The 12,679-nt window shown below is 38.5% G+C and overlaps 1 protein-coding gene across 2 annotated transcripts in view; it reads left to right on the top strand.

Moving 5' to 3' along the window:
- MCTP2 (multiple C2 and transmembrane domain containing 2) overlaps positions 1-12,679 on the top strand; it is a 111,530-nt gene that overhangs the window by 77,729 nt on the left and 21,122 nt on the right. For both annotated transcript variants that reach the window (XM_061446716.1, XM_061446717.1), the window contains one exon: positions 10,497-10,619. In XM_061446716.1, the coding sequence (XP_061302700.1) occupies positions 10,497-10,619 (123 nt within the window). The remainder of the gene's footprint in view (positions 1-10,496; positions 10,620-12,679) is intronic.

The following is a 12,679-nucleotide window of genomic DNA, read 5'->3' as shown; positions in this document are numbered from 1 at the left end:
ACTGGCAAATGCCTCACCCCCATCACTGGCTTTATGCAGCAAAATAGAAATTTGCCCAATTAAAAGAACGAGCTTCTTATTTTGAAGTGTAGCTATTTGACAATCAGCACCAAGTAGTTTTGCTGCTGGTTTAGATGACTAGCTTATTCTAATGGCTTATGTTTGCAAAGGATGTCTCTTGCTTGGCAAAGAGCTTTAAGAGCAGGGGATTAAAAAAGGTGAATTACTGAGAAAGGAGAGAAGCACAGCTCAACACCAGGAGAATTTGGAAGATTTAATATTTGAGCAACAAGGCCACAGCATCCTCACATTCACAGCAGGGTAATGTTAGTGCAACGAGAGTGCAATTTGACCCATCTCTTTAGAAATGTCTATTCCTGTTTCCCAGACAGATGTGAGTGCGTCCTGTTTCGCTGCAGCTCCCACAACGTGACAGGTCCTGCTAAACAGAGAAGCCACCCTGTAGTTATTTTTTTCCTGGTGGATCAGAAGCATTTTAATTTGATAGTGTCTGTGTTTTTGCTAGTCTTGCAGCATCTAAATGTGTTGGTGTATATAATCAATTTCACACATCCAAATGTATAAATTTGACCTATATAAATATACATCTATTCAATGCCTCTTTTCTGGGCTCTGAGCAGATGACTAATACAGCTGTTCAAAGGAGAAAAGGAGTTTTTTTCCTCTTATTTTTTTTTTTTTTAAGAAAAAGCCCTCTTGGCTCTGAATCGGAAATTGAGGAGCAGAATTCATCAAGTGTATTCTGATCGTTCTCACATGGGTAGTTCCTCCTTCCCTTCCTGCATAGCATGTTCCTTTGCACTGTTGCTATATTACATGAAATGTTTCATCTGTATATAAAAATTAAAAATTCAAGCAAAAATCTGGCCCATATGAAGAACAGGCCCTTTGGGCATATGGTTCATTATGCATATTCGTTTAATTACTAAAACACTTGGGATGTCTCTACTGCCCTTGCTTTCAACTTGTAAAGTTGGATCTGTTCTGCAGCACAGAATATGTTGAACAGGCATGTGTCATAAAGGACTTCAGTTTTCTCCTACTTAAAGCTCTATATTATGTTCTTGGCTGGATTGTTAGGATTTACTGAATATTAGTTCAATCCTCTGCATCAAAACAGCAGTTCGGGGTCTCTTTTCCCTTAACACCTTCTCTAACACAAAAAGGCAAGTTTTACAGTGGTTAGTTCAGAGTTGTGTTTAGTACCAAAGTAACGTGAGACTGAGGATTTAGATTTCAGGCACATTCCCACAAAGCACCTAAAGTCGCACGTTGAAGCTGTATAACTTTTATTAGCTAAGAAGGGATCGCTGTGATAGTGTGACTTTAATTGATTTTCAGGGCAAACAGGTGGTGATGGTTTAGGCATCCCCTAGTCTCCTGCCATTCCTAATTTGGAGCTGCACATATAATAGCTTTATTAAAACAAACAATCTTCTGGCTGTAGTTTTACCTGAACAGCTGCCTGAAATTGCAAGAGTCTTGCAAGTTGGTTTTTTTTCAGATAGTTCTGTGTTTTGGAAAACAAGATGCTATAGGTCTGCTAGTGGAAAATCTGTTACACAGTCGTGCTGTCAATGCTTGAGGTTTTTTTTGTGTCACTGCTGTTGTTGCTAGTACAATAGTAATGTATTTAGGGTATAATTACAGTGAGTCTCCCAGTCATCTCCATGCATTTGTTCTGTAGTGAAGCAATTTTGTCACACTGCAGGTTATGAAATGATGTAATCTCTGTCACTGTCCTTGGTGTGTGTCAGGTGTGAGAAGGGCTGGGGTTCAACTACCGGTTTTGCTCTCCTCTTGACTGTGGAAAATGGTCGTTGAGTTGATGAGAGATTCTGGCACTGGGCTGTGATGAGGAATCCCATGTACATCCTAAGGAAAGAGAATAGCCTGAAATTCTTTGCCTGAAAGGATATTGTCATACTGCTTTGAATGTGCTTTATAGGTGTTCTTAGGTTTTGGGTTTTGTGATCTAAGTTTATTGTTTTGTGGTGGTTGTTGTTATTATTAATGATTTTTATTTATTTCAATTTACTTTTTCTGCTTAGTTTCAGTCTGAAAACATTTCTTTAGGACTGGAAGGTTTTGAAATGGAGGGTATGGGACAGTTTTGCAGCCTTAGAGCGTACAAGCATCTATTTCTCATTAATGTGGATTTACTGCAATCTGATTTATTTTTCATATGTTTTTTTAATGCCATATAGCTGAGGATTGTCAGGGAAATAACCTTATGTGTGATCTTTCTGCTACTGAACACTGAATGAAGTCTAATTAAACATACTTGCTTTATTAAAGAGCCCTTTTCCCCTTACTAATTCAGATCTAATACAGTATGAATGTGAAGGAGGAAGTCATTAAAGTAGTTTAAACATATCGTTTACACCTCCTATTTGCTACCAGTTGGAACCCACTGTCGAGAGCCCAAAGTTAAAGAATGCTTCCACCAAATCCTCTTTCCACCCCTGTACAATTACGTCACCATGTGACCCTCACTGCTAATGTTTCTCACAGCGTTAACAAATATGTGTCCAAAGTAAGTGGACATTTATCAGCTCGGCTAATGATAAATTTTTTCATGACCCTTTTAAGGTGTTCACCTTATCCAGAATAAATAAAATTAACCTACATTTTTTTCTTCCTTTTAAATAGCACAGATATATTTTTTCTGACACTTTTGGGAAGAATTATTTACTATAAGATCAGGCTTTTAACTTGCATAATGCCTGTCTTCCCCGAAGATAGATCATAACTTTCTGCATGAGAGTAATACTGAAACTATGACTCTGCTGATAAACAAACCAAAACATTAGAGATAAAAATGACCATTTAATTTAGCTACAATACAAAACAAGTTTGTTGTTTGGTTTTTTGCATGCCAACTCCTCTTTGTTTTAGGATTCACTCCGTTGCCTTTGTCCGTGATAGAAATAACATGCAGATTTATTCCCCTGACCCACTCCCAACGGATTACCCCAAAAGATAGAAAACTGTTGTAATATTTTTTTCCTGCTTTTTTTCAGTTTTAAGCTTTATTGCTTGAGGGTCTTAACTGTATTTTACTTGGCACAGAAGATGTGAAATATGTTAGATAAAAGCATGAGGGAAAAATTAGACCAGTCAGCATGCTAGCAAACAGCTATTTCTTCAGTGTCTGCAGCCTAAAAGGATTTGAAATTTTTACCCTAAAACTGTTGTGCATACATAAATATAGAACCCAAACCTTGTAGTGTTGTAGTTGTTTGTTTTGGGTTTTTTTTGTTCTTTTCATTAAGCTCTTTTGGGCTAGGGATAAAGAGTAAGTATCAGCCACAAGAAGACTGGATAGAGGCACCCGGTTAGACTTTTGATGGGCTGTTAGGCTTTCGGCTTTAAATGTGGGTGTCTTAAAGGACAAAGGTGACACCTCCAGTCACACACTGTTTTGTGTTGAAAATGATCATCCGCACTGACCAGTCTGACAGATAATCTTTAAATAAGTGGAATGCAATATGTGCATATTAACTTACGTAAACTTAACAGGTGTTAAGTATATGTAAGTTAAGTTCAGTGAAATAAGCTTGAATCAAGCAGCTCTTTTCTGACTGCTCATGAAAGAGAGATCTCTAAGGATCTTGGTTTTAATTTTCTAGGCTGGCTAATCTCATTAATATAACTAAAATAATCAAAATAAAGGAAAACTCTCACTTTCTAATTAGTTTGATTTTATTTTATTTTTGTTCCTCTCTTTCTGATTCCAGGCATTGTTATGCATAAAGAATTAATCCATTAAACATGTTACTGACAAAAAGTAATTCAGGATCAGAGTGTGCATTTTGTGTTTGCAGTCTTCAGCGTAGCATCCCACCCTTCCCTGATGAAGTTACCGGCAGCAGTGTCCCAAGAGGGTGGTGGAGAACAGATTGTAGTATTGTCAACTCTTCTGATTTCACTGTTACTTTTGCAGAATAACATGGTTTTTCTTAAAGCTCCATTTCTTAGAGTCCTGTGATTGCACATGAATCACAGCTTTCATTTAAAACACAAATGAGTTTCTACTTCCTGGCAGCAGAAAAGAAAATGAGATCCCCCTGAAGAGTCTAAACCAGACAGTGATAAAAAAGACCCTAGCACATATTGACTTAAACTGTATGAGATTTTTTGTGTTCTTTGGTTTTTTTTTTGTTGATTATTTCATGTCTTATTTTGTTGGGAGTAGGTGGCACTGGGTTTTTTCTTTCCCTTTTGAGCGTTCAAACTGGTGTTAAAATTGTGACCCTGATGACCAAAGTTCCTATCCTCCAAAGGCTTTATTCTGTCATTCCATTTCCTTGTTGCATCCTCACAATGTAAATCGTCAAGCACAAGCTGGATGTCTTGGATTTGTTTCCTATCCATTAATCTCATCCTTGACCATTTTCTCAGCAAGCTGCATGTGGGACAAGCAGCGAAGGGACATGTGGGTATGGCAGCAGGATATGGCTTTGCACTGTGTCATTTGGCCTGTGTAGACAACAGAGGTGGGCAAATGTGGCCATGTTGTTTGTTACCCAAAGCATCTTCTGAAAAAAATATCAGGTAGATTTAGATGGTAGCAAATTGTACAAACATACCGTTTATTCCTGCTTCTCAGTTCTGTGCGGTCATGCATGTTGTACAGACTGAGTTATTTTGGTGTTTTGGTTTGGATTTAGGGTTCTTAGGTGGATTTTTTTCTGTGTCTTTGTTTTTAGATTCCAATTGTGTTTGCATTTACTATGGAAAGCTTGTGTAGGAGAGCTAAGCTTTTTGCTTGTGACACACCCTTAACAATTAGTAAATTGTACACTGATGTGTGGAGCAGTGCAGAAATAATTGATAATGTGGCATAAATATTTAAAGACCTCTATTCCTTCTGGTCATTTTTGATTTTGGTCATCGCTGTTCAATACAGAGCATGTTTCATGCTGCCATTGAGATGCTCTGCATTCTTTGGCTGGGGACACAAAAATTGAATCTAAAATAAATAGATTTCTTCTGACAGTGCTGGTTTATTTAAGTATAATTTCTCTTCCTGCCATGTTCGTTCTTACTGCATTGCAATGAAGAAGTGATTCTGCTCATAACTGACCCCTCCTTGAGCTCCAGCTTTGGTGGCTGTGAAGTGGCACTGGAGTGCTCTCAGTTGGATGTGGGAAGGAGACTATTAGTACAAGCAATTCTGGAATACATCTTTGGAAGAGGTTGTGTTCTTAAAGAAAAAAGTGAATCTTTTGGAGAGGGCCTTTAGTGGGAGATACATAAAACATGACTGCCTCAACCCGTCTTTGCCATGCCCTGATGTGGGGCTGTATTAGTCTAATTTTCATAATTCTCATAGGCTTCTTTTTGTAATATTCTCACTAGTCCAACCTACCCACCCAAAAGCACAAAGCACAAACACACTGCTCTGTGTGAGTGTGTTCTTTCGCTCCTCTTCTACTCTCCCTTTCTAAGGACAGGAATAAGTATCTGTCAGAAATAATTTGTTGTCGACAGGCTTATTGCCTCCAAGGGATTCAAATGCCCTTTTAGGGAGCAAGTATCTTATGTTATTGGCTAATATCCTGCATTTTGTTTGGGGCAGAGGGACTGAAAGCTTAGGAAAAATATATGATGGAGCGTTGGTCCCTGAATATTGAGCTGCAGAAATTTCTCCTTTTTAATAGCGTCCGTTTGTGCGAACACGGCAATTTGAGACTACGTAACCCAGAGATAAGTTAAAAATATGTAATTCATTTACCCTGTAAATAAAGAGGATCATATCTTTGTGTCTCAAATTGAAATCAGTGCTTTTGTTTAGTTCAAGACATAAATTGGCCATTCAAAGCAGCATCAGCTCAAGTTTTTCTCTGGGCTGCATGAATTGCGCTGGCCGTGTTTATAAATTGCAAGGAAACTTTTGAGGAAGCTGTTAGTAGTTTAAAGTTCGGATAAATTGTGTGTGGTTTTGAAACTTGGAGTTTCAAATCATATTTTTCACAGCTCTGCTGATGAGGCATTTCATTAGCATTGGAGCCTACAAGGGCTGAGAAAATAACCTTTTACCGCAGGTTCCTTGCATGCGTTTAATCTCCTTTCACTTTTATTTTTTCCATCTGATGGAATGTATCCCTCTCCTTCTCCCGTCGCTGTTGTTTTCCAAGGATTATTCTGTCACACAGCACAGCATCTTTTACTTCTCCAAAGATTCAACAGGTCCAAACCAGCTTGTTTTTTAGACTTAAAACATTATATAATTACTGCTTAGGAAAATTACACAGAAGATCTTATCTAATGCCAGGTTTCTAAACCTCTTAAATGTGTTCTATCCCATGACTGTGGGTTTGCTGGTGACAAATGTTTTATGGGCATACTTTAGTAGACACCCGTCTAAAATCTGTTCTTAATAGATCCTAAATTGGAACCAGAGGGTCAGAAAAACCAGATTTGAAACGTGTTTCTAAGGGTTTGTTTTTACTTTCAGTTGAGACTGCCTTCTCTCATCTTTTGTACTGCTGTCAAAAGGGCCACTCTTATGGTTGTTCAAACTCCATGCTTCTTGACAGGAACAGTTGGACCCCTCTTCAGCGATTTTCAGATGAAACAGCTTCCAAACCTCCAGAGCTTTAACTTGTAGTTATTAGGCCCTTTGAAATAGTAACACATTAATCAGCTGAAATCAAGTGGTCCTTTCTCCAAGGCTGTGATATTGCTGTTCTCTTCTAGGTAGAGCTCTCATCTAAATATCAGTTTCAAGAGCTCTTCCCCCCCCTCCCTCTAGATACATTTACCATTGCTGTTTCTATTCTGATCATTGTTTTATAATGCTGTGAATTAAAATGCTCAGTTCTGTAATAGGCTTTTATACTCTCCAATTGCATGAAAAGCAGTAACGCAGAAAACCAGATTGTACTTGTGTTATTTTAGAAATTGGCTTCTGTCCTTTTAACTTCTCTCATGCACAGTATGAAGCCCAGCAGAAAAGGTATTGATGATGTAATGGATTATGTGTGACAGAACTTGGTCTAACGATGATGTGAAACATAGAAAAAGGTATGGTTTGTTAAAACTGGATCATTTGAAACAGAGGCTTGGTTTCTGTTCTTGACATTTGTGATATTGAACAAGTGATCTGAACCTTTAATGACTTCCCTTACCAGTCTATGTATTAGGCAAAATGCTGAGAGGATTAGAAGAAATCAGGAAGATATTGTTCCTTGCAGTAGCCATTATAGAGACATATATACGGATTTATTTGAGTTTGAACTTAAACAGGGGAGATTTAGGTTGGATATAAGGAATATATTCTTTACTGTGAGGGTGGTGAGCCATAGGGTTCCCAGAGAAGCTGTGGCTGCCCCATCCCTGGAAGTGTTCAAGGCCAGGTTGGACAGGGCTTGGAGTAACCTGGTCTAGTGTGAGGTGTCTCTGCCCATGGCAGGATGTTGGAACAGGATGATTTTAAAGTCCTTTCCAACCCAAACCATTCTATTATTCTGTGATTCAGTACGTCAGCAGCTGAACCATTCTTGAGTTTTGTCAAAGAAATTATTATAAGAAAATAGTTTAGGGAGCAGAATGCAGAGCTTCTCCCAGGCTTAAGGTATCACTGCGGAGACAATAAAAACATGCACGATCAAGATCCTTGTAATCTGAGGTGTGAGTGTCCATATCACAGGGCTGCTGATGCTGTAGTCAGTGTCAGGGAGCTGCCTGAGAGCTGATAAAATAGGACATGGGGCCTGTTTGGGAACTGCTTTGAAAACCAATGTTTCAGAACTACTCAAAAGGCTGTTAGAACGCAGAAATATTTCCATTCGCTTTATAAACACCCTCTGAACTTTTATTATGTACTCTGTGTTCACAGCAATCATTTCCCATACCTCCGAGGCTAAATAATTTCTGAATAGCTAAATCAATTTGTCTTGTGTCTGTGTTGTGTCACAGTAATGAGAGTTCCCTTTACTGCGGCGGTAGCAGTAAAGCAACTCTTCTTAAGGAGATGTGGGAGCTCTATCAAAGCATCACAGCCTGAGATATAACTCAGCAACCGATTAACCAGTCAGCATTAGAAAGGAAGCGGCAGTATGCCTCAGCTATCAATTTGAGACTACAGTGAGATTTTGTAATTAAGTTTTAAGGTCTGAAACTTAATAATACACAAAATGTACTGTTGGATCTAAAATCACCAAGGTCTTGATTTTGTATCTTGCCTAAATGACCCGTGATTGCAAGGTTGTATTATACTTGCAACCGAGCAGGGTGATGTTCATATAGGATGGTGACAGATGCACTAAAATTGGTTCAAGTCCTGCAACTGAATGAATGAAGAGAGGTTCTTCAAGAGCTTCATTGACTCCTGTAGGACTTTGCCTAGCTGACTGCTGGTGGAGTCTTTTTGCTGCGTTAAGACAAGACTGAGTTTGAAATACCCCGCGGAGACGATGTAAATGCAACCTCCTCCAACAGGCTGAAGCAAATGTTTTGAATTAATACCTAGCAATATGAATTTCCATGAAGTAGTTTACATAAGGATCAGATGTATTTATGTGTGTGTGTCTGTTTTTATCTCTCCATATATACCTGAGATAGATATCTGTATAGATGTGTACCGTAACAAGTCTTTGTGCTTTAGAGTGACATTTAAAGTAGGATAGGAGCTGGTATCAGCTTCATTTTGTCTTACAAAGCAAGGGAATTGGAATAGCTTCAGAGGAACTTGCTCAGATTAGAACTTTTATATTTAGGGAGGACTTCTTAGGTTGGAATATAACAGTTTTTGAAGTCTTTATTAACTAAAGCCATGCAAGAAGTCTGTAAGGCAGACCAAGTACCATGCCTTCTTGGCCAGGATTCTTGTGTTTCTCTTGCCTTGTTTACATATAAAATGTGGCAGTTGGAATCATTATCACTCCTATGGTGAAAATCAGGACCGGAAATTAAAAACAAAACGAATCCTCTTCTACATTCCTATGCTGCAAATCAGTGGCATGGGGATATATTGTCTGGCTGTCAGCCCATTTTATAAATGAATATATCGCAGAGATTGTTTTACTGGCCCACAAATGCCAATAATAGGATGACAGTCTAATTCCTTGCGTAGCAGCCGATAGCATAAAGTCAGGTTCCCTCTAGAAAATGCAACTGCTGTTTTGGGGAAGGTTACAGATACAGTCATTGTTTCTTGGTTTATGTTTGGCCCGTGGTAGATATTAACTGACCACTTGCTTGATGTCTTTCTGTTTTAAAATTACAACAGCTGCTGTTTTGTAGTGGTATAAATTCTCACCGTGCTGAATGCAGTGGGAAATTCTTATTGGTACAGTGTAGTTGGACTTTCAGATACATAACACAAAAATACATTGCCATAAATATCCTATTCTGCAAGTGTCAGTGTTGCTTTTATATATGTAATACCTAATGGCCCAAGGATGAAGGGCGGTAGAGATTTAGCTTTCTGATTACCCATAGAGTTTCCCTTTTGTTGCAGTTTGAGATACTTTAACTGGATCTGACTAATTTTCACCTACTTGTATTAATCCAAAAATGTGTTTAGTTGTTTTTTTTTTTGTTTCTGATCAACCCAGGTTCCTTTTGAGGAAGAAAAAACAGTTAAATGTGTTTGTGCTTTGTCTGTAGAGGAGAGTGTTTAAAATAGCTTCAGATTTCCACCACCATTAGGCAGTTCTTCTGGAAACACTATGTATGAGTAGAAAAGGAAATGGGATCACAACATGCATTTTATGGCAGCTCTGGATTTAGTTTGTTAACTTTGCATTGCCAACCACTCCAAGTTTGCCGTCTGTTCAGGTACCGTTGGTACTGCAAGATAGGCTTGCAGCTTGGTTTGGTATCAACCAGTGAAATCGGAATATGTCATGCTGAAAAATAGCAAGGGTATGAGAACAGAGACTTACTGAATCCCTTTCCAAAATTATGTGCAACCTAGTTCCTTCTGGAAGGAAATGATGCTGCTATGCTGAGAACATAGATGGATTAATGGTGAAGGTGCGTTTGCTGATTGTCCCCTTTGCAGTGACAAGGGAGCTGAATGGTTCCTGTTACACAAGAGGATTAAACTCTCCTCTAACCTATGAAAGATCACATGGCAAATAGGGTTTGATCAAGTGGTGCAGGTTTACCTCTGTAAGTGGATCTGTTATTCAGTAGTACTAAGGACAAAAGTCTTTCAGGCTTGAGGGGGTCCAAGGAAGAAGTGAATAAAACCTTCAGACTGCCCGTATATTCATGGCCTTGTACTTCACCAGATACAGGGGATGAGAAGCTATGAAACAGAAGCCTAATGGGTTCAAACAGCAGAGAAAGAGAGCGTGCTTTGAGAGCAGATTCTCTTTGCCAAAATAATAATAATATGAATGAGATTAACAGGGATTCAAGGATGAGTGTACATAGGGATAATAACTGAAAGGTTTGCTTATATGCCTTTCACTTTAAACACTTGTATGTGTTCCCTTCTGCTGCTTTATTTCTCCCAGGTATTTGTGGTCACCGTCTGGACCGTGGAACTGTACATGGTGCCCCTGGCTCTGCTGGTGCTGTTTGCATACAACTTCTCCCTCATCACAACAGGCAAGATCAACAACACCCAAGATGCCCAGGCAAGTAAAGTGGCAGTAACATTTCTGGCATCCCCAGCTTGAATTTGCCCATGAGCAAAATGTTACATATTTTAATGGTATTGAGCAAGTTACGTAGCTAAATAGCATTTCTATTTCGAATTTACTGAAAAGAAATGTCAACCCTCTCAATTTTCATGATTCAGTTCAAGCAATAATCCATTCAGAGTCATAGGAGAAGACAAGGAGAGTGTGTAGGATGGGGATTTTACTTACTAAATAACTACAAATGTTTTTAAGTTGAAATAAGAAACACTTACAAAGCGACAAGTTTCTAAAACCCATGACCTTATTACTTGTACGCTTTGTGTCACACTAATGATTCACAGAAGAGGAAAGTCGATAGAAGCCAAAGGAGAAGTTATTTTTAAATCTTTTCCTGTGATTGAGACTTTAGGAAGCCCTTATTCCTCCTTCCCACCCCCCTTTAAATGACAAATGCTTCCCCTCTGTCATCCCGTTCTCCACCCCCCCCAGCCTTCCCTTGATCTGGGAGAAAAAAAGATTTAAATATAAAAATAATTACAGTATGTGTGGCAAAGTTGCTGGAGTATGAAACGCTGTTTGATGTTGGCCACTGTCTCTACTTACAGAGCAATGGTAATTACAGTTAGAAATGAAAATAAGTTCATGAATGTCCATAATAATCTAGTTTAAAATGTGTAACCAGTTATGAAATGCAGGTTGAATTATAGGTTCCTTCTAACTTTGTCTAAAAAGATGATTGACATTTGTACCCATGAAGAATACCTGTACTCAAATGAATCAAGTGGATTTTATGCAAAGAAATAATATCCTAGAATTAAAAAGGCTGATAGCTGGCTTATTAGTTTTAGTGAGAAAAGTTGCTCCTAGTTCAGTACACATCTCTTATGATGTGGAAACATCGTTAGAAAATAGGGAAAATTGCATTATCCAGACTAGAATACAGACTTGATTTGAGAACATGGTGAAAGAAATGCTTATCTCCAATTTCAACTAAGTCCAGAATAACATAGAAAGATACAGTGTGTCTTCAGTAACTACTTCATTTGATCTGAAAAATGAGAGCTTCGCATGTAGGAAAGTCCCAGCCAAACAGGTGGTTTTGTTTTTAATACAAAAGGTGATAAATAATAATGACCTACCCAGAAAAAAATACTCAGAGAAAACCTTCCAGCACCCATCACTCATCCTGTGATTGAGTTTGTTGCATGTTCAAGTGAGGAGCATTTCACATAAGTAAGCAAAATTGAGCAGTACATCATTTATGTGGGTACTGCAAAAGGCTATGCATGAAAATACAGGTTAATTGTAGTAATACTGAAGAAAGGTCCATCAGAAAGTTGGCCCTTTTGCTGTCACACATCCTGTGAGCGATGCATTGCAGTGAGTGAAATTCAGGCGTGCATTCTGCATAAGCAAAGTTACACATCTGCCTAAGTGCTTTGCAGGATTGGGATCATATGGAACAAGTAGTCAAAGTGCCTTTAATATTACCTGATTTCTTTTTTATGTGTGCCTGTGATTCTAACCATCTGTAGGTCAGAAATAGACAATCAGGTGCTACCCCATGTCACATCTGTCCTGCAGATGAGAAAAGGTTTTCTTCAAAATACCGATGCTTTTTATACAGTCATTTATTTACCTTTTCTTGCTTCTTTAGGCCTTGGCTGCATGTGTATTACCTTTGGGTTTTGTGTGCCAGCATGCACATTTTGTGTATAATGCGAGTAACACTCCTTGCAAAAGTGGACCTTGAATTCTCTCTGATTTCTGTGCTATAAAATGAAAATAACAGTATTAACTTTGTACGCATGATGCAGTTGCCAGGAGGCTAAATTCATAAATATTGGTAAAATGGCTTATGATTTACAGATGGGATGTTTCTGTGGAAATGTAAACCATGCTCAGCGTTAATTCAGCTGTTTGGGGTGTTCCAGAGAGCCAAAGAGTAAATCTGGGTATCTGAGCATACTGGATGCAACTGCTTTAAAACACAAATCCAAACCATCTTTTTATTATGATTCTTCACATTCTTTGCATGTTTGCTGTATTTAAAC

The sequence above is a fragment of the Pezoporus flaviventris genome, unplaced genomic scaffold (assembly GCF_033815535.1).
Source record: "Pezoporus flaviventris isolate CSIRO_AGI_PZ_B2104156 unplaced genomic scaffold, CSIRO_AGI_Pfla_v1 ptg000006l, whole genome shotgun sequence".
Lineage (NCBI taxonomy): Eukaryota > Metazoa > Chordata > Aves > Psittaciformes > Psittacidae > Pezoporus > Pezoporus flaviventris.
Note: the sequence above shows the minus strand (reverse complement) of the source record. Positions and strands in the feature narration are given on the sequence as shown.